The sequence below is a fragment of the Miniopterus schreibersii genome, assembly GCF_964146895.1.
Source record: "Miniopterus schreibersii genome assembly, chromosome: 14".
NCBI lineage: Eukaryota > Metazoa > Chordata > Mammalia > Chiroptera > Miniopteridae > Miniopterus > Miniopterus schreibersii.
In genome coordinates, this window is record NC_138114.1 from 26,323,561 (window position 1) to 26,344,648 (window position 21,088).

The 21,088-nt window shown below is 41.4% G+C and overlaps 1 protein-coding gene across 1 annotated transcript in view; it reads left to right on the forward strand.

Moving 5' to 3' along the window:
- The window catches only part of CCDC6 (coiled-coil domain containing 6), a 99,832-nt gene that overhangs the window by 48,214 nt on the left and 30,530 nt on the right, over positions 1-21,088 (forward strand). Inside the window, exons 2-3 of the mRNA XM_081157557.1 lie at positions 507-656; positions 14,496-14,624. Coding sequence (XP_081013683.1) covers positions 507-656; positions 14,496-14,624 — 279 coding nt within the window. The remainder of the gene's footprint in view (positions 1-506; positions 657-14,495; positions 14,625-21,088) is intronic.

Here is a 21,088-nt window from a genome sequence, read left to right on the forward strand (position 1 = left end):
TTCATATAAACAGAAGTTACGTTCCTACAATCTCATCAACATTATGATGAAACAGTCTTGACCAAAACATTATGTGAGGACCTGCTGTATAAACTTTTGAGATGTAGTGACTTGCAAATAGTTATGAATTGATGCACGTACCCCAGAATTGGACTTATCTGCCGTATGAGAAGGCGCTTTGTGTATTCTGGCCATTGATTTGAGATTGTTTCTAAAAACTGCAAAACAATCTTTGTTAATTTCTTTGAAATATCACTGTAAGAAGAGGGACCATACATAGTAGATGGAGGCCCTTTGGGATAATAGTAGGATTGCTGCTGAGTTCCTCTGTTTTGGGCTTCCTGGGGTGTGTAGGTTCACAGTTAAAAACAGTGCTCTAATTAAAATGGGTGTTCTCTCTGGAAATAAGAACTGTATTTCAATTCGTAAATTTCCTGTTTCCTTAACATGTGTATGTTTTTTGGAGGTTTTTTTTGTTGACTTAATTTTTTTTTTTTTTTTAACAGCAAGCCAGGGCTGAGCAGGAAGAAGAATTCATCAGTAACACGTTATTCAAGAAAATTCAGGCTTTGCAGAAGGAGAAGGAAACCCTTGCTGTAAATTACGAGAAGGAAGAAGAGTTTCTCACTAATGAGCTCTCCAGAAAATTGATGCAGGTAAATTATCTGTGCTCCCCTTTCCTCTTCCCTGCTTGTTTTCCTCTCTAGGGGAAAATGGCTTTGATAGAGCTGTTTGCTCAGAACATTTGCTGATGAGGTTGTAAACTAACAGCCTTTGGAGATTAAAAATACCTGGTAAAGATGGCAGCAGTGTGATACTGAAGATTGTGGCCCCGTAGTTCCTTGGCTCAGGGGAGGTAAGACATAAAATAGCAGCATTTCAAGAAACTGCTGAGGAGCCTGAGGCCTCAGCATGGGAGTAAATGCTGTGTGCAGTATTTTGGAAACACAAGGATTAATACCAAATGTGAGATTTCTTCCTCCTTTCATGTTGAATCTGTAATGAATGCATAAACATTTTTGGCAGTCAGAAATGTACTAAAAGATGAGGCTATAAAGTAAGATGTCCATTTGGAGGGGAAAAAATCAAAGGTAATTTATAATCCGTGGTTAAAATTAAACACAGTCACTTGTGTTAAAATGGGTGAGTAATATGTTACTAAACAAATATTAAAACTTAAGTAAATATTTTAAATATTAAAACAAATTAAAATTTAACATTAATCACTAATAGTATATAAAAGACACTACACAAAATGTACAGAAATGTTTCTTTTTTTTTTTTTAGTTCAAAGGCTCTCTCCCCTCCGTTTTTCTGCCCCTCCCTCCCCCATCAAAGCTTACTAGTAGAGTACAAAAGTAAAATTTCTTTAGGGCAAACATTTTGTGGGTTCCTTAGTATGAACTTAAGAATTAGTAGGATATTGAGTTTTTATTGTTTAACACGGCGTATCCAAAAGAGTGAGCAGAGGTAAAATTACCCCAGGAGGACCATTATGGTCATTTTGACAGAAGGCTGTGAAAGGCAGGAACACGCCCTTGTATTTTTCTACTCACTGGCATCACTAACAAGTTTCGTTCATTAATTTGGTTGACATACATATTTCAGTGAGGTGATAATAAAAGGACATTCGAAGCTTTTTAAAAAAAGCTTCCTAAATTCTTTTCTTACCATCCAACATAGATGATCCTGTAAGAGAAGACCCAAAGCTTTGGTATGGAATCTTCAGTGTTAAAACTGTACAGTGGTCCAGGCAACTTTTACTCAATCTTGGTTTTATCATTTTTCTCCCTGATTACTGAAGAAAGATGCCATTACAGTCTTGCAAAATACTTGATTTATATGACAGCTGTCGGAATGTGAAGAACAGAGGTTCCCGGGTGTTCATGTCTAGCAGAGATTCATGGCAGAGTTTCTCACGGACACATTTTGTTTATCCATGTGTGTTCTGATTTTGAGAAAAAGTGAGGGGGAAGGTTAGTTTGGTCTTTGTTTATGTCTCGAACCTTGGCAGACTTAGATGACCTATTCTCCATGGTGCTTCTAAAGCTAAAAGGATGCAGTTACAGTTTGTTCTGAGTTTGGTATGTAATCAGGTGTCCTAATTTTTAACACTGTAAAAAGCATTCCTTGTTTTCAACTTGCAGGGGTTTTAGTACTTGGAGTCTTTGACCAGAGTACATTATAAAGCCATCAAAACGTAGCCAGATCATGCTCCTTTTTTCTATGAAGACTCATCTTCACTGTGAGTGCTTCTATAGTGTATAGTTTATAATCAGCCACTCATTCACTTATCGCGACCCACCTGCTTTCCAAGGACATTTAAAATAAGATACTAAATAAGAGTGAAAACATAAGAGCCACGTGCCACAGAAAGGGGAGTTATTTATAGTAATACACTTGGCATAAGAAAGTTTGAACTTAAAATTTCAGCTCTGAGGATCCTGTAAATAAAGCTGTAACCTTGAGAAATATAGTGATTTCTTTTTTTTATAATTCATATATCTACAAAAAGTTTTACTTAAGAGGAAAAATCTTTCGTATATTAAAAATACATTTTTTTGAGGGGCATTGAATCTTTCTAAAGAGACTAATAACATAAATTGAACAACACAATTGATTCTTTTTGCCGGAAGTAATATATAATATATAATGTACAGCACTAGTCTTCATGTGACCGAGTCTTAACATAGAGAATAGTATGAAGATGTGATTCTATTGCTTAGGGAACTCTAGGTGAGCCTGTAGCTTGTTAGTGATCTAACTTGCAGTATTTGGACAAATGAATGGTCACCATGTCTCTGAGATAATCCCTTGTGAATCCTAGGTTGGTTCTTAGGAAGTACATATGTTGTAAAATACACATAACAAAATTTGCTTCTTCAGCCACTTTTGAATGTAGGATGGAGGAGCATTAAATACATTCACATTGTTCTGCAGCTATCACACTATCCGTCCCCAGGACTTTTCTAGACAAACTTTGTACCCATGAATAATTCGTTATTTCCCATTTCTGGTTCTGAGACTTTTGAAAGGAGACGGCTGGTAGGGAGTTGGGGTTGAGGTGTCTGGCAAGTTCTTGGCCTGTGTCTGTTCTGTGGCACAGTAGGTGATCTCTCAGTTAGACATTGGGTATCACTACATGCCATTTTGTGGTAAATTCCCAGGAAGTCCTCTTCTATTGTTGGCCAGTTGGAGAGATCTCAGATAGCTGCAGGGAAGAAAGACTGCTGGCCTATGTTATCCATGACCCAGTCTCCTCAGTATGTATTTTCAGCTTTCCACCAGTCCTGTGTGGAAGGCTTGCATTTTCTGCCACCCAGTGTGGAAGAACTGATCTCCATCTGAAAGGTTTTTAGAGTAATTGGTGCCAATAGCCTTTTTCAACTGTGTAATTAATATGGCTCTCTAGGATGTTTGCTTCTGGATGGGACTTTGTTATGAAAAATCTGCTAAGAGAAACCGTGCTGCAGGTGTCACTGATAGACAAATGAGAATTGATCTGTTCACCATGAAAGTGTTCAGCATTTTTCACCCAAAGGCCACTGAGAGGCTGTTTATAGAACCGTTTCGGTTTTGTCATGATGCTTTGGCTGTTATCTCTCATAGGGATCGAGCATTGCTTTTATGTGCATTTCAAAGGAATTCTTTGGGCCTGAGAACAAAATGAGATTATTGCTATGGAGTAGATACCTTCCTTCCCATTTGCTGACTGAGCTGGTATCTAACACCTTTAAAAACTGAATCCAGTCTCTTCAAGTGCAGATGAGAGGAAATCTTTTTGCCCTTTTAGAAGATCAAGTTTGGGAGATAGCTTAATCCCCTCCAAATATGTTAACGCTCACTGAAATGTACACACACACAAGAGAACATGCAGCTCTTCTCCCTTGCTTTTGTATGTGTCCAATAGATAGACACAAAATTATATCTTCATTTTGGAAAAACTCTTCTCTAAAAACTCTGTTGTATCCTTCTGAGCTCAGACTGGGATTGATTACCTGATTAGTGAGAAATTGTCCTATAAAGAACTTTCTTGTACTTTTGGTAAATTCAGCACAAGCCTCCATCAGAACTAAATTCTGCCCTGGAATGCCTTGAAGAGACGTTGTAGTTTAATCATAATTTGTAATTAAAATTTATAAGAGATGCTGTGTGAACAAACTCTTCATGAGAATTTGATGTATAACATGCATGTTAAGTAAAAAGTCTAATGTACAGTATAGTGAATATAGACAATTGCATTGTATTGTAATCATCAAACTTGTGACGAGACTAGATCTTAATTATTCCCACCACAAAAAAGAAATAAGTATCTGATGTGATAGAGGTGCTAACTATCACTACAGTGGCCATCATACTACAACATATATATGTATCAAATCAATATGTTGTACACCTTAAATTTACAGTGTTATATGTCAAATATGTATATTTTATAAAGTCTGAAAGCTATTCTCCAGATATTAGCTATAATTATAGTTGGGTGCTGCACTTACCAGTTAGGCTAATTTTCTTGTGCCCCTTTCCTTCTAATTTTGTAAAAACAACATGAATTACTTTTGTCATTATAATTTACAGTTGTTGTCCCTTGTCCATGGGGAATATGTTCCAAGACTCCAGCAGGTGCCTGAAACCGCAGATAGTACTATATATGTATCTATACTATATATACTGTGCCTTTTCCTATACAGACGTACCTCCTCACTTAAAGGAAGCCCTTTAGAGCTTCTCTTCGGCATATCCGAATTGCCAGCGTCACCACTCTTGTGCCTTGGGGCCATTATTAAGTAAAATAAGGGTGACTTGAACATAAGCACTGTGGCATCTCGATCGTTGATTTGATGGCCAAGATGGTCCTAAGTGACTAATGGGTGGGTAGCCATGGATACGCTGGACTGAGGGATGATTCATGTCCCAGGCAGGATGGAGTGGGATGGTGCAGGATTTCATCACCCTCCTCGGAACAGTATGCAATGTAAAACTTATAAGTTGTTTATTTCCAGAATTTTCCACTTAATAGTTTTGGACCACAGTTGACCATGGGTAACTGAAAACAGTGGAAAATAAAACTGCAGATAAAGGGGGACTTCTGTACCTTATTTTCTAATGACATTTAAAAACTCTGATGCCTGTTGTATCCTTACTTTTTGAAACCTCCTCCTGTGCCACGGGCTTTGAGAGCTCGGAGTCCTGCTAGTAGAGGTGCCTCTGTTTGTCATGGACAGCAGTACCCTGGAGCCCCCCGCAGAGTCCGGCTCATTTGCAGGTGATAGAAGATTCTAGACTGCTCAGATTGTTAATAACTAGTGTATACAGAATGCTCCCATGACTAGCTTAACTGTCTTGTCATTCTTGATATGATTCATCCCACTGGCTTTTAAAACTTTTTTTTTTAATTCTTAATTCCCCTGGCTAACTGTTAACTACCAGTCACCATTGCCAACTGGAAGACCTGTCATTGCTGAGATTAATTATGATTTGAGCAGTTGTGGATTTTCTCACTTGCTTTTATGTAAGCCTCATACATCAAGTTCACTTCCTGCCCTTTGGGGACCCTGCTCAGTTGCTGCCTACATTCTTCTCGACCGTAGCACTGCCCAAAGTTAATGAATATGGTTTTCTTTTTTTTAAAACCCTGGAACAAGATTGAGGTAAGAAGAGTACTGAGGATTACATATATCTCTGATGCTTTTCAATCTAGCCCAACTTTCAAATTTCAGATCATACAATAATAAATGGGTTGGTAGCATTGTAATTTTGATTCAAGTTTGAAATTGCATCTGGTATCAGAAAATAATGCCACTATAGCCGTAATAGAAATTATGATACTCCTGTCTTTTGGGGGGGTACACATTCTTATTGATTGAAAGTGCTTAAGAAAAAAAGTTTTCTGAGTCTCTTGTTCAGTGGCATGGCTTATGTTTATTATTATTAGCTTGGTGCCTGAGGTTAGAATACCTCCTGGGATTTAAGTGGTTGAAGTTTCCTAGCATCTATAGAAAGATGATATACAGAGGGAAGGAAAGAAGCTGTGGGCAGAAACCACTGCTGAAGCTGCCTCTACCAACGATTCATAGCTAAGCAGTTCAAAACGATATCATGCAATGTGTATTATTCTTTAATCTCTGTTAGCACAGGAATAAAACCTGGGAGGAAGAATTTTAACAAGTCTCCAAATCTGCCTATTCATTTGCTCCCCCCCCCCCTTCAAATTCTGGAGTAGTTTCTCCTTCCAATACCGACTAAATGGATTCGGTCTTCTGGAATGAATGCTTCCCTAACCCCAGAAACGCTGTGCCTCTGGGTAGCAGGCATGTGTCTGCAGGTATAAGAAGTGAGCATGGACTCCCAGTACCATTCTTCTCAAGCATATTCACCAGAATCTGAGGCTGCCTTTTTCCCCTCCTAAGTTACCCAGGTTATTAAGATGGCAGTGAAGTGATTTTTGTCTGTGCAGGCAGTAAAATCACATCCGGGAGACATATATGTATGTAAGTGTTAATTTCATGGGCACCTAGGCTAAGATGCCACTGCATCTCTTCAGATGAAAACTTGGTTCTCCCAATGGCAGGGGAGGGGACCTTGAAATACGTTCTTCATTAGGGTGGCTAGACCAGTGGCTATCTTGGCTTTTAGTTTTTCAGTGCTATCAGTTTTGGTCAAAAAAAATTTGCTATTACCTAATAGCTTACAAAACAGTTGGGGCAGAGTTGTGGAGGTTTTTTTGTGTGTTTTTGGTTCATTTTTAAATGTATTTTGTTCCAAATTATCTGACTCTTAGCTTTGTTTTGTTCCTTGTTTCTGTTCATGGAGCAGGGGGTTTACACATTACATTCATGGTACATCTGCCAAGAGCTCCCGGGATGTTTTTAATGCATTTTAAATACTGCAACCACCAGAAGCCAAACTATAAACCAGAATTTTCATGTTAGTAGCACGCCAAATGTCTCTCAGTCCTACATAATGTGTATTATGATGAGAAAGTACAGAACACTGATGCCCTCCTTTAGTCTTCAGAAATAACTGAATTCCTTTCAAAGTGTGTGCACGTGCGCTGACATTGTGGTGAGATTTGACATACCAGCGCGGACTCCCAAAAATGTAAGGGCACGAGTAAGGGTTTAGAAGCTTCTTGTGCTGACTTCCTGACAAAATGTGAGAAAACGCAGGTAGTGAGAAATTAACAATAAAGGGACAATGCAAGTAAAAGTAATTAGATGAAGCTGGGTTTGATTTAGAGTAGAGGTTTCGTTTCTAGTTGCAAAGGTGAATCGTGGTTATTGAAGGAGACTTCCATGTCAGTCCCTGGAAACTCTTTTCAAGTGCAGCCAGAGAACAAGAACTTACTAATGCCTTGAAGTGGGTGTGAGCAAGACAGTGTCAAGGAAGACAGCAGCTTTGGCTTCAGTGACTAGAAGAATTATGTAAGATGGAAAAGACAGCAAGTGTGGAGCGGACTGGGAGTATGAAGGTCAGTTTAGTCAAGACGTCTAGACATCCAAGTGGAGATAACTGATAAGCAACTGGACAGAGGTTCTCTCAGCAGAGAAGCCTGGGCGAGAGACCCAAATTTGGGAGTACTGTCTAGAGAAGAGAACTGAAGATGTATCATAGGAAATCATGTAAAGAGAATGCAAGGATACGCCAGAGTGGTAAGAGATATTTGCAACATACATATAATTGACACAAAACCACAAATTAATAACACAACACAGAAGAAAAATGGCAAGAGCCTTAAACAGGCTCTTCACATAATAAGCCAGTGGTCAGTAAACAGATGAAAAAGTGCAGAACCCCATTAGTAATCAGGAAAGGTGAGATAAAGTACAAGAAGACATTACTAGGGAAATCTCTTGCCCTGCTCTCAGAGAATGGAAATGGTTGCAACCGTTTTGAAAACATTTGGGCATTGTCTGATGACGCTGGAAATTCTCATTGTGACCTAGCATTTCCACTCCTGGATATATTCCATAATGTGTGCACATGAGTACCAGATGTGTAACAGAATGTTCTTTGTGGCATTGCTCATAATAGTAAAAAACCAGAAATGACCCAAATGCCCATCATTCATAAAGTGGGTAAATTGTGAGACTCACCAATGGGATACTGTAAGGCAATAAAAAGAGAAGTCACAATTAGACTCAATATCATGGGTGAATGAAATCACAAGTTCATTTAGCAGAAGGTAGACAAAACCAAAAAATAAAATCAAGCAAAACTTATGTTTAGAAATAAATAGGCAATAAAATTTCTTTTAAGAAAAAAAGATACAAGGAAGTAAATACCTTAAGAATCAGTAGAATGATTACCGCTTGTAGATATGGGGCTATGATCAGGAAGGGACACACAAGGCTTTGGAGGAGCTGGCAGTGTTACATTACATATGGGTGATGGTAAGACTCACCTAAGGATACTACATATGTACTAATGGTATTCTTCATGCTTGCCTACTTTTGCTCATTCTGAGGCTTAATCTAGGGGAAAATGGTCCATAGGAAGTGGGATATTATTTATCTAATGGGTATTTGCATAGATAAGGTGTCCTCTACATGCCCTGGAGTAGAATTAAGTCCTGGTCACTGCCCTTTATAGAGCTGGCAGACCTGTAAAGGTGATTGAGAATGTACCCAGGTGCTTGCCGGTCCCAGCACACATCAGAGGTGAGGGCAAAGGCTGTGAAGCTAGTGACCTAGGTTTTAACCCAGAGTCTGCCCTTTACCAGCTGTGTGACTTTGGGCAGGTTACCTTACATCTCTAAGGATGTGGTTTCATCCTTTGGAAAGTGTATGGTGATCTAGTGTATTGACGTACATAAAGTGCTTGGTACATAGCAACTAGTGCCTTGAAGTGTTAGCGGCTTTTAGAATAGAAAGGATGTGAAAAAACAATGAACTAGGCATTAAAATGCACACTAGGTACACTATGTGCTTGTCACAATTTAAAGGAGGGGGCGTGTTCCTTATGCTAGGGTGTGTGGGAAGGCACCGTGGAAGATATCTTTTGAGCCATCCCCCAGTTTCAGTAAATTTAGGGAGGGAGGGACTTAGGGACTCTAGGCAGAGGACACAGTGTGACCGGGGGTGGGGGCAGGAAATGTGCAGCAGCATGTGTCAGAGGGAGGAGTTCAGTGTGACTATCGGGGCTGGCCATCCGCAAGCCCTTAGACCAGAGAAGTCTCCAGAAGCGTTGGCCAGCATGGTGATTTCACTTTAAAAACGCAGTGGCCAGCACTCCCTGTGCTTAGACCCATCCATTTTTTGTTTGCTAGGTGCCTAGACTCTGAAGGCACTTAGGTTTACAAACCTTAGACTGTCACCTGGGCTGAGTGTGGAAATAGCACGAGAAAAGCCTGGAAGCTCGCACAGGGACGAGATTGTGGAGGGACTTGAACGCCATGCTAACAAGTTAAGTCATAGGGAGCCTTAGGAGGGTTTTGAGCAGGGTGTGGAAGTGGTAGGGTTTGTCTGCTAGGATGACCGATGCTGGGTCTGGGGAGATGGGGCAGGAGCTTCAGCAGTGGCCCGGTGAGGAGGAATGGGAGCCCTTCTTGAGACGGGTGTGAGCACAGAAAGAAGAGGGTGCCATCGGGTAACGGGCGGGATGGGAAGTGTTGACTGAGAATAACGGCCCCGGCAACGGGGGAGGAGGTGGGGATCAGTGTGGGCCGCCAGGCATTCAGTGCTGACGTTCTGAGTGAGGTGGGAGGCTGCTCAGCAGAGCAGTTGTGAAAAGTTGGCTTTCGAGAGACTCAGTGTTCGGAGAGATAGCTTTGAACTTCCCTTCAAAGCTTGTGTTAATAACGTGATAATTGTTGACAGCCCAACGACTTAATGTAGCTATTGTCTTATGGTGGCCTTTACTTGGTCGAGTGCAGATGGTTGTGGGACTGTGGTTAGTACACAGAGAGAAATAGGAGGGTTGATGAGTGAAAACAGAGGTAGGGGCCTCTTGAGTTTATTTTCAAGTTGCTTTGAGAAAGCTGGGTCCTGAGGCTGGTGGCCAGAAGGCGCGCCTCACTTGTCCTGGGCTGGATCGACAACCAGCCCAGACTTGCAGACACACTTCGCCCCGCTTGGGACTTGGCACACCGGCCGCGCGCTGGCCTGCCTCCCCGGCCCCTGCGTGTGCACCTCCGGGACTTGGCACACCGGCCGCGCGCTGGCCTGCCTCCCCGGCCCCTGCGTGTGCACCTCCGGGACTTGGCACACCGGCCGCGCGCTGGCCTGCCTCCCCGGCCCCTGCGTGTGCACCTCCGGGACTTGGCACACCGGCCGCACGCTGGCCTGCCTCCCCAGCCCCTGCGTGTGCACCTCCGGGGCTTCTCGCAGGTGAACGATCTGCGGCACATCTACCTGCCAGAGAGAACTGTCCAGAATAAATGTAGCGAGTTCCTGAGACTCTTATATAAGAGGACTGGATCACGGAAATGTCTCCAGAAAACCCTTGTAAATGGTAAGACGACAGTTACTGAGATTGAATGATGCTTATGGCTGGCATGTTTTCGGTCAAATTAATGCTATACAGTCCTTGTATTTTTTAATGGGCTGGAAGTTTGCTTTGGAACTCCACATATAATCAGATACAGTAAGAAAATCCCCAAGTTTTAGTAGTCATTCGGATTTTACACATTTATAGTTATATCTTGTTTATGGCTTTTTCAGTTATGTTAGTATATTTTTCATGCTGATTTCGAAGGAACAAGTCTTTATTTATATAATCCTACTTCCAGTGAAAATGTGCTGTACCGCAGTGGATCCTCTGCTATGTAATGTGATTCAGTTTCACAGGGCTTCCTTTTTTGTTAATGTTAACAATATATTGCACAAATAAGACTATTCTATAATGTTTGAGATGTACTTTATAAAAAGTGCGTTTACAGCAAATTCTGATTTTGAAAAAAAGAAAAAAGCGTAATCTACCTAAGCAAGCATTTTGCTTTTGGTATATTTAAGGCAAACACATGAGTTGTATTTTAAACACATTAATAGAATTTGCTTGACTATTTACTCCTTAGTTTGAATTATTTTTGTTCTAGTCCAGGATCTCTGACCTCCTTGGAAGATTTAAAATTACTCATAAAAGCATTAAGACCTTTGATTAGATATTGAAAATCATGCCTTGAATTTTACGCCCATATTCAAGGCGCTACTCTGAGATGAAACTGGAGTTTATTTCTTTTTTAGAAAATATGTTTTTATTGAGTTTTTAGAGAGAGAGGAAGGCAGACGGAGAGAGGGATAGAAACATTGACATAAACATCAATGGGGTGCCTCCTGCACACCCCCTGCTGGGGATTGAGCTTGCAACCAGAGCTTGTGCCCTGACCGGGAATCGAACCAGGTCCTCCTGGTGCATAGGTCAACACTCTGCTGAGCCACACTGCCGGGCTGGAGTTCATTTCTGATAGTCTTGGGTCAGCCTAAACTAGGCTTCCTTTTGGGGTTTTTGTTTGTAGTGTCATGAACTACAGCGTTAAAATAGGTGAATTCAGGGTATTGGTTTAAGCCCTGTGGGGCCAAATGGTTTGAATTTGCATGGCATCTATTTAAAGCACAAACAGTTTCTGACTTTTTCTCAGGCAAACCGTAATGAGGCAAACTCTATGGGTATCAGTTTCCTCAAGATCCCTTCCCTTGCTCTGCCCCCCCTTGTTCATCTTAACTCTCGTCTCACGATTGCTTTTTGAGGGGTGGGGGGTATTTCTGTGTTTCTTTTTATTGCTGGATTCTTTGTTCCAAGGAAGAAGCATATTTTCTGTTCTTCGTGTTCTGTTCAGAAACTTTATGCCCTGCTTCTACAGTGCATGTCACCTGGGAGATGGCAGGACGCGCCAGGCAGCAAAGCTGTTCGTTTCAGCTGTCTTTGGGGGAAGATGAAAACCGAGTTTTTGGCAAACAGATCTCGGGATGACTTGATATATTCCAAATGGTTTAGTGTAACCCAGGGACCTTACTTGAGTTCTGGTAACAGCAGCTTTACTGTCAATTTTTCCTTGGGGTATAGCTTTTGAGAGGGGAAAAAACTTCTTAAAATTGAGAGATTTTTATAGACTTTATTAATCAGATATTGATAGTATGAGACCATCTGTCCAGATAGGAATATTTTCTGGTAAGCCAATGGAAACCTCCTCTTTTCTCAGATTAATATTCTGTGACAAATGCTGTTTGTTGGGGAAGAGATTTTTCAACTTTAGATTGCATCCTTTATTGTGTTAATTTCCCTCAGGACAGAAGCCTAACTGGGAAAAAAAGGGCGGGGGGGGGGGTTTCCTTTCAAATAAAAATAGCTGCAGTTGCCCAGCTGGTGTGCCCTGTGGTTGAGCGTTGTAGACCCATGCACCAGGAGGTCCCAGTTCAGTTCCAGGTCAGGGCACACGCCCAGGTTGGGGGCTCAGTCCCCAGCAGGGGACGTGCAGGAGACAGCCAATCGATGTTGGTGTCGATGTTTTTGTCTCCCTTCTCTCTAGAATCAATAAAAACATTTTTTTAAAAAATAGCAGCAATTGAAAACATATTGGAGGAAAACACAGCTACAACAAAAAAGCTTTGGCAAATGATTTAAAGGTTGTAAGACCCAAGTTCATTTGAGCTTAGTGGTGATAAACTGTTCTAGGGTAAGGATAATATACTAACTATAGATCTTACCTACCATTAGCATAGTATCCACAGGTAAATGACACATAGAAAATGTGTGAAGAGTAAAAGTATAGATGAAGATGTACACGTTTTGCTGGGGGTTTTCCCTCCTAAGTCATATTTTTCCCGTTTGGGTTTTTTGTGTCTGAAATGCCAGGCACTCTTCTTGTTCTCTGTCCCTTCTTCTTAGCTCTTTTAATTACTGCTTGATCTTGCAGAACCTGAGTTGTAAAGAGCTGGCTAAAAATAGACTTGTCACTGTAAGCACCTCCTCACATCTGCTTTTTTCTGGGTCCCTGCAAGGTTGACCAGCTTTTCTTTTTGGAGTTGCACATCAAAAACAGTTGGAGGAAAACCAGCATCTATTTAGTTAACATTTCCAGTGTTAGAAGACGATGTTGAATTAAAAAAAAAAAAATTGTTTTTAATCAAATATATGCTTTTCAGACAATTTAACCAAAATTGTCAAATGTGGAGAGGGTTAGGTAGCCGTTTTGAGGCTGATCAGGTCCTGATGAGCTTGCTCTGTTGTCCATCACACTGTCTGCAGAGTTTACAAAGAGATGTAGCCCTCCCCTGGGCAAGCCAGCATGGCTCATTTTTTTGCATTTAATCATTTGGCTTTTCAAGGCCAAGCGTGTCCTAGGCATTAGTGGGTGGAGGAGTCTGAAGTCAACCCCGCTTAGGTTTGCTCAGGATTCGATCGGTGGGAGGACACAGGTGTGGTGTTCAGAACAGGGTTTGGGTCCCAGGTTCTGCTGCTTTCCAGCTGAATTGCCTTGGTCCAGTAATCTACTTTGTGACATATAAAATGGGGGTGATCGTGCCTGCCTAGCGCGGGTGAAGAACCTGGTATACGGCGTCTGCCCAAAGAAATGGATTTGAAGGTGAAACTAGGGAGCAGCGTCATCGTAAACTAAATAAAACTGGATGTGCTCATTGTCCTTTGATAATTTTGACTTCATCTCTCCTTGGTTCTGAAAACATCAGGCCCTGTGGGCATTGTTTCTTCTAGTCCTTACCGTGGTTCAGGAACCCCACCCCCCCCAAAATGAGAACTTCAGAAACTGCATAGTTCTTAATGAAAACCCCTCTTGTCATGTGCCCACTGGATTTGTTTCTCCCTTTTGGTTTCGAAGGTTGGAGTAAATTTTTTTATATATATATATATATATATATATATTTTCTCTTTCAGCTTATTTAATTGCATAAATAAGGCTTTCCGCCTTGGTTTTTAGGAAAGATGGTAGGAGGTGTGATGCACGATCTCATTATAGAAAGCTAATGAATTGTACTTATTTTTGCCAAAGCATGCTCTCTAGTACATTGGGAAATAGCATTCAGAATAATTTAGTAAGTATGTGTTGCAATTGTTAACATTTCTTCCCTCTCTACATCATACATTATATAAATCTGAGTTAGTGTGTAATTCATTTAATAAAAACTGACAGTACGAGATTTCTTTCTTAATTTATTAATTTTTATGCCTGTGGTTATATGTTAAAAAGTGAGCTTCCTTCCTTACCTCATTCCCTAGCCTCCCGGTTCCTCTCTACAGAGGCAACCGCTTACGTTTTATAAAGTTGATCTGTGTTTAATCGCGGTTTGATGCTCATAGGAATTTGCCCTTCCATCTCTCCGCCTTTGGCTCAAATCGAGAGCCCGTGTATGCGCGGTGTAAGCTGGTTGTGAGTTAGGGCGCCAGCGGGGAGCAGGTTACCGGGCCCACGTCAGTGTGAGCAGAAGTGAGGAACGTAATCGCAGTGGCGTCTCGTACTCGGTGTCACCAGCTTTTGGAGCCGTGGCTCCCGCGGCTTTGAGCGTGTTGATCTCCGCATGTGTGTGTTTTCCACTTTCCAGTTGCAGCATGAGAAAGCCGAACTGGAACAGCACCTGGAACAGGAGCAGGAATTCCAGGTGAACAAGCTGATGAAGAAAATTAAAAAACTGGAGAATGACACCATTTCTAAGCAGCTGACATTAGAGCAGGTAAGCACCTAAAGCTCGCTCCTCAGTTTTTCCTCCTCGTATCAACTGTTCTTTCAGGCTCTAAGATACCTCGAGGAATATAAGTGAAAAACATTTTTCAGCTTTCCCTTCCCACAGTGGAGACTTCATTTCTGAAGCGGGCATCAAAGGTCTGCAGAGCACCTGCTCACTCTCACACACTTTCTCTTTTTCTGACCTCAGTTAATAAACTTTCAGTAGATGTGTTGTGTTGTACTGATTTATATGCAGGAAACATTAGGTTCCTTTTTGCAAAGGGGGAAGAATGTGTTTTTAACCACAGGATAGTTTCTGTGAAAGTTCCTGAGACAGTGTTGCTTCTATTTCAAGGTTTCTCAGAACAAACATTAGCATTATTATTATTTTTTTTTTTTTTTGAGTTATTTGCAACTTTATATGAACCCTGTCTTCTCCCACCTAGATTTGTGGATTCAGATATGGAGTCAGAGGCTTGGTTGTGCATCCGACTCAGCCACTAACTAGTTCTGTGACCTTGAATTAACTTCATTAACTTCTCTGGGCTCAGGTTTTCCATTTGTAAACAGAGAAGGAAGAACTAATCAGGAATGGTAACCAGCTTAGAAAGGTAGAAAAGGTAGAAAGTAAGCGCACAATCCCTTTGTCCATTGCCCTTGGCAGACGTTGGTATTTGGCCACGTCCTTGCCGTGGGAGTCTAGTCTGGTCCTTAGACTGCAGCACCCAGAACTGTGGGCAGATGCTGTCGGTCCGCACAGGTTGGGGTGTCAGACAGAATCACCTGTAAATCCCTGGCCTACATCCCCCCCGGTGCTTTTCCTCCATTCTTGTGTCCTGAAACTTGATTTCCCCTGAGACAGGTAAGAGGCTGACCACAGTGTACCGTTAGCTGGTTTCCGTGTAAAATTCAATATATTGAATAACATCTTTCGGTTCTTTGTAACTTGGATCCTGATTGCCATTTTGATGATTTGTCTAACCCTTCCATGCAAAGTTGTCTGATTTATCCCACCTTTAGGGCCTCTCTGCGCCTCCTTCTATGTGTCCATGCTGACTGGTTCCTAGAACACTCCAGCGTCATCATTGTGCCTGCGAATGAATGGTGATGGGAGTGCGAGGTTTGAGGAGAGGTCAGGGTTTGTTTGAAAGTTACCTGGCTGACTTTGCGTGTTATCCTTGTACCTACCTATACTCCAAAGGGACGAACGTTACTGGGTTTTCCATGACTGTGAATAATGGCCCTAAAAAATTTTCCTCTATCCCATTCCCAAGGGTTGGCGCTTTTTTATACATATTCAGAGTAATCTATTTTTACCACTTATCTTCAGAATTCAGGTGCAGTATCTAAATTTAGAAGGCTCCTCTTCCTCACACAGTTTAAAAACATTTTGTTCCAAAGGTCACTTGTTTAATTCCCAGGATAGGCAATAGCCAGTTAGTCCTGTTCAGGTTAAAGCTTTGAAGATTCTTGTTAAGTCCCTGATACGCCAAGTACTTGTTAGTGGTGCTTGTTAGTAGAGAATTAACCAAGTGAAATTCTCACAGTAGGTGGTGTTGTGAGAACTTCACTTGGTCAGGGCCTTCACAGGGATGGTGGTCAGTAATGTGAACAGCATCGCTCTTGTTCACAGGCTCCTAAGGAGACCTTGGGACTAGGGCTGTAACTGCCAGGGTGTAGCGGTGGCCACAAGGGGGAGGTAGTGGTCTAGCGTCAGAGAGAGGTCAGTCTCATCTGAGAGCCCCCAAGAGAGGGTGGTTTTGCTGCACCTCCTTAAGACTCTTTGGCGACTTCAGTAACTGAACCCCTTTAAAATGAGGTCCAAGGCATACATTCTAAGTTAGTGACTTAGTGCATTTTTATTATTTCAGACCGCAACAGTAAAGAAATGGATTTCTACAGTGGAATATGTGCTTTGCTACTAGAAATAAAGCACGTGCTTTGCTACTAGAAAAAAATAACCCTTTACTAGAAATAAACCCTTTGTTTTGGATATGTCCAGGATGATGAAATGTTGCAGATTTTTTTCCGTATTTTGTTTGGTTATAAAAAATTTTAGTTAGTGTTTAGGGGAAATGTGTTTTTTTCTTCCCTCCAGTGGAAATAAATCTCCTTTATGTTTTCATGGATGTGATCTGACCCTCTCTGTGGTCATCTCTTGGGATTATCATCTGTATTATATGTGTAGTAAATGCCCTTGCTCCTCTATCTGACAAATTATAAGCTATTTGAAGGTGATTTTTTCAATTTGCCTCATGCCCTACCTGCTTTGTTGGTAGAAGTGCGGATTTCGACAGGTGACTGAAGAGCCGTCTTTTCTATTTTGGAAGGCAGCTCAGTGTAGTGTTCAGGGCCTGGGCATGGTACTTGTAAGGAACCAGATGTGAACCTGTTCCCTCTGCTTAATATCGTGGCTTACTTTCTTTTTTGGTAGCAGCTTTATTGAGATATAATTCACATACCATACAAATCACCCATTTAAAATGTATAATCCATTGATTTTTTTAGCATATTCTGAGTTGTGTAACCATAACCACAATCAATTTTAGAAAGTTTTCATCAGCTCAAAAAGAAACCTAGTATCCTTCAGCTGTTATTCAGTCCCCTCTCCCCTTTAAGCAAATACTATTCCACTTTCTGTCTCTGTATATTTGCCTATTCTAGATACTTTATATGAATGGAATCGTATAGTATGTGGCCTTTTGTGATTTGCTTCTTTCACTTAGCATAATGTTTTTATCCATGTTGTAGCATGTGTCAGTACTTCATTCCTTTCCTGACCAAATAATGTTCCACTGTATGGATGTTCCACATTTTGTTTATCCAGTCATCATTTGATGGACATTTGGGTTGTTTTAACCATTAGATTATTATGAATAATTCTGCTATATACATTCATATACAATTTTTTGTATGGACATCTGTTTTCACTTTTCTTGGGTACATGCCTAGGAGTGGAATTGTTGGGTTACATGGTAACTCTATGTTTACCTTTTGCCAGGATTGCCAGACTGTTTTCCAAAGTGGCTGCACCATACTGATTATAGCCATCCTGGTGAATGTGACGTAGTATCTCCTTGTGGTTTTATAGTTCCCTGATGGCTGATGATGTTGAGCATTTTTTCAGGTGCTTATTAGCCATTTGTATATCTTCTTTGCAAAAAGTGGCTATTCGAGGTCTTTTTATTATTGAATTGTAAGAGTTCCTTATACTAGATACAAGTGCCTTATCAGATACATCATTTGAAAATATTTTCTCCTATTCTGTGTGTGGGGGTTTGGTGTGTTTTTTTCCACTTTCTTGATAATTTGCTTTGAAGCATAGAAGTTTTTAATTCTGGTGAAGTCCAGTTTGTCTGTTTCTTTTGCTGCTTTTGCTTTTGGTGTCATATCTTAGAATCCATTGCCAAATCAAAGGTTATGAAGACTTATCCCTATGTTTTCTTCTTAGAGTTTTATACTTTTGGCTCTTATATTTAGGTCTTTGATCCATTTTGAGTTAATTTTTATATATAGTTTGAGATTGGGATCCAGATTCATTCTTTTGCCTTTGGCTATCCTGTTGTCCTAGCTGGTTCACCTTTGAGCCTCAGTTTCCTTACCTATAAAATGGCAATGATATAGCAAACTTGTGTTAGATACCACGAATGGGAGAGAGTGCAAGGTGATTCACAAAATGCCTGCTATATAAACACTCAGCATGAGGTGGGTGCTGCTGTTAATTTAAAAATAATCTTTATTTTGAACCCAATGGGTTGAACCTGCAGAAGGGATATTGGAAGGCCTTCTAACCAGGGATTTGTGTTGACCATAACATGTTTGTTTTAAAGGTGTAGCTTGGATTGTAATGGTTTTTAAATAGGCACCTGCCCACTCTCTGTAAAGCAGAACTTAATGGGGTTTGAGACTCAGTCTTGGGCTTTTTTTTCAAAGTAGGCCCCAACTAACTCACATGCCAGAAGGCCCTCATTGTAGTTTATCTCCCCAGAAGTCAGGCCTTTGGCATGGACACTTAATTAGTCAGATAGCATTTCTTCTTCTCTTTGACCCAGAATCTGGGATCCTTTTATTCTTCAAATAGGGAATGTTAGCAGCTTGATAATCATCAATGTCTCTGAGCTATACCTGGCTGTTCTGTTGGTGTTTTGCAATATATGAGTTCATAGGATTTTAGAGCTGGAAGGCTGTGTTCAGGGAGGACTACCCTTTTCCCCAGACCCTAGTGGAGACATGAGACAATGGGGAAATCACAAGGATATTCAGAGGCAGGGGCACCAGGTTTCCTCCCAGGATTTGGGACAGTGGCCACCTGCTCCCCTTGCCTCTCCCCCAGAACTTGCTGCAGAGGAGGCGACTTGGTGCGACTCGCCAATTGGTGATAGACCAAGTTGGCTTGTAAGTGTCCTGACCTGCTTACACTGCTTTTTCAGAAATGGAAACCCAGACAGAGAACAAGAAGCATTCCTCAAATTACACAGCTAAGGAGTTCTTAATATTTTAGCTACCTTTTTGGCCATTTATTTAACATCCTGAATGCTTAACTCCTAAAGACAATTTATAGGCAGATGTAAAAAAGCATGTTCAGAATAATGTAAAATCATGAGGTCTTTGCAGCACTGATAGTATTAGTCTAATGAGCTGGTTTAGTCTAGTCAGCATGACTTCAGTGCTACTGGGCGCTCTTGAACAAACACTGATGGTCCTTATTGAAAACTTCTGTTCACATATGTTCACTGTGAGTTACTTATTTGATATTTACATTTTCCGAGGTAAGAACATTTAGAACTTGGAATGTTCTCTGTGTCAAGAAATCTTGATCTGAATGGTTTCTGCCAACTAGGAAGGATTTTTGTTCTTCTCTGGACAAGGGTGACTAGCATTAAAAAGCACACGTTAGCTTATTAAGTGAGTTCAACTCGGGATATGAGGGCCCTCTGTGCACCTGGCTCAGAGAATTATCTTATGGGAAAGAAGAAAACAGAAGCCGTAAACAGGTGCACTACATACTTAACCATTTATTAAGTAGTGCACTAGCAAAATACCAGAATCAATCAGTAGAGAATTGGTCCTGTAATCCAGCTAACACGTGATGAACAGGATTGCCTGCCATGTTCCAGACACCCCCCAGTGTCGTTTTCTCAGTTATTCCTGTAATTTGAGGTATGTTTTCCTATCCGAGATGTCCTTTCCTTTCAGAGCCACACGTACCCATCTCTAAAGGTTGGATTAGAACTGGAATGGTAATTTCACTCTTTAGCATCCCTTTGTACCGGGAGTATTTTAGCCTGTGTACTTTAGGGACAATATTCTCTAGAGGGACAATATTCTCTAGGTTCAAATCTTCCTCCCATTTGGATAAGCTGGGTGATCTCAGGCAAGCAGTTTGATCTCTGTTGTGAAACTGACACAGTATCTAACCTATATGTTTGTTGGGAGGATTAATCTTCCCTTGCGCCTCTCCTCACTCTCCATGCATATTGTTCCAGTGTGGGCTGCTCAGCCAGAAATAAGTTTACGTGGTAACCCAGGGCACCGATGTTTTTGTAACTGTATATGTGACTGGGACAGGCTTCATCAGACAACCTATGTCCTTTGCACTGATTTTCCATTCAATCCTATTTCATTTTTAGCAAAATGTAGGCCACAACTGACTCAACTAACTTCACAATCCAGCAGTGGGTTGTGACCTGCAGTTTGAAAAATATGCTCTGATGTGCCCAGTGCTTTCCTGCCCCCGATCTCCGCGGACCCGCTTCCCCTCTGCCTGGGCTACTTTCTTTCTCCTTGTTAGTCTTCCTGCCTTTCTCCTCCTGCCACTTGGGGGTCTGTGCTATAAAGTATTTCCTAACTTTCAGTCCTTCTCTTGTAACACTTGGCACACAAATAGTAATTAGCAAAAGTTAAACAATTGTTTCTTCCCTATAAATTCCCTGTGAGGTGAAGGAGGGAAGGCACACTCTTGACCTTACCGCCATGTCCCTGGTGACTCACATCTAATCAGAGCTCCAAAAATTGTAGCTGCTGCCATTAATAACGAAAGAGCCCACCTAATGTCTATGGTAAATGACACAATCTTATTATATGTGGTAAATAACATATTATAGAAATGTCTGGGAAAATGTGCATACTCATTATTTGAGCCTGAGATGTCTCGCCACCTTCCTTCACCTGGTTATCTGTTAATTTATGAATCTGTGTGCTCATATGTCATCTGTGACCCCATCCCTTTGATGTTCGTGTTCCCCATGCTGCAGTCAGGCACACATCTTACATTAATTGTGCACACGTTTACTGTGTGCCTGCCACCTGCCACAAGCTCTGCTAAGTAAGGTCCCTGGCCTCATGGAGCCTGGCCTAGGGAGGCCAGGGAGCCCATGGACGGTGCTGAGAGATGCCCCGTGCAGGGGTGTGGTGGAGAGGAGCAGCGTTACTATGGCAGCCCCTTTCCCCAGACCAAGTGCCCGAAGCTCC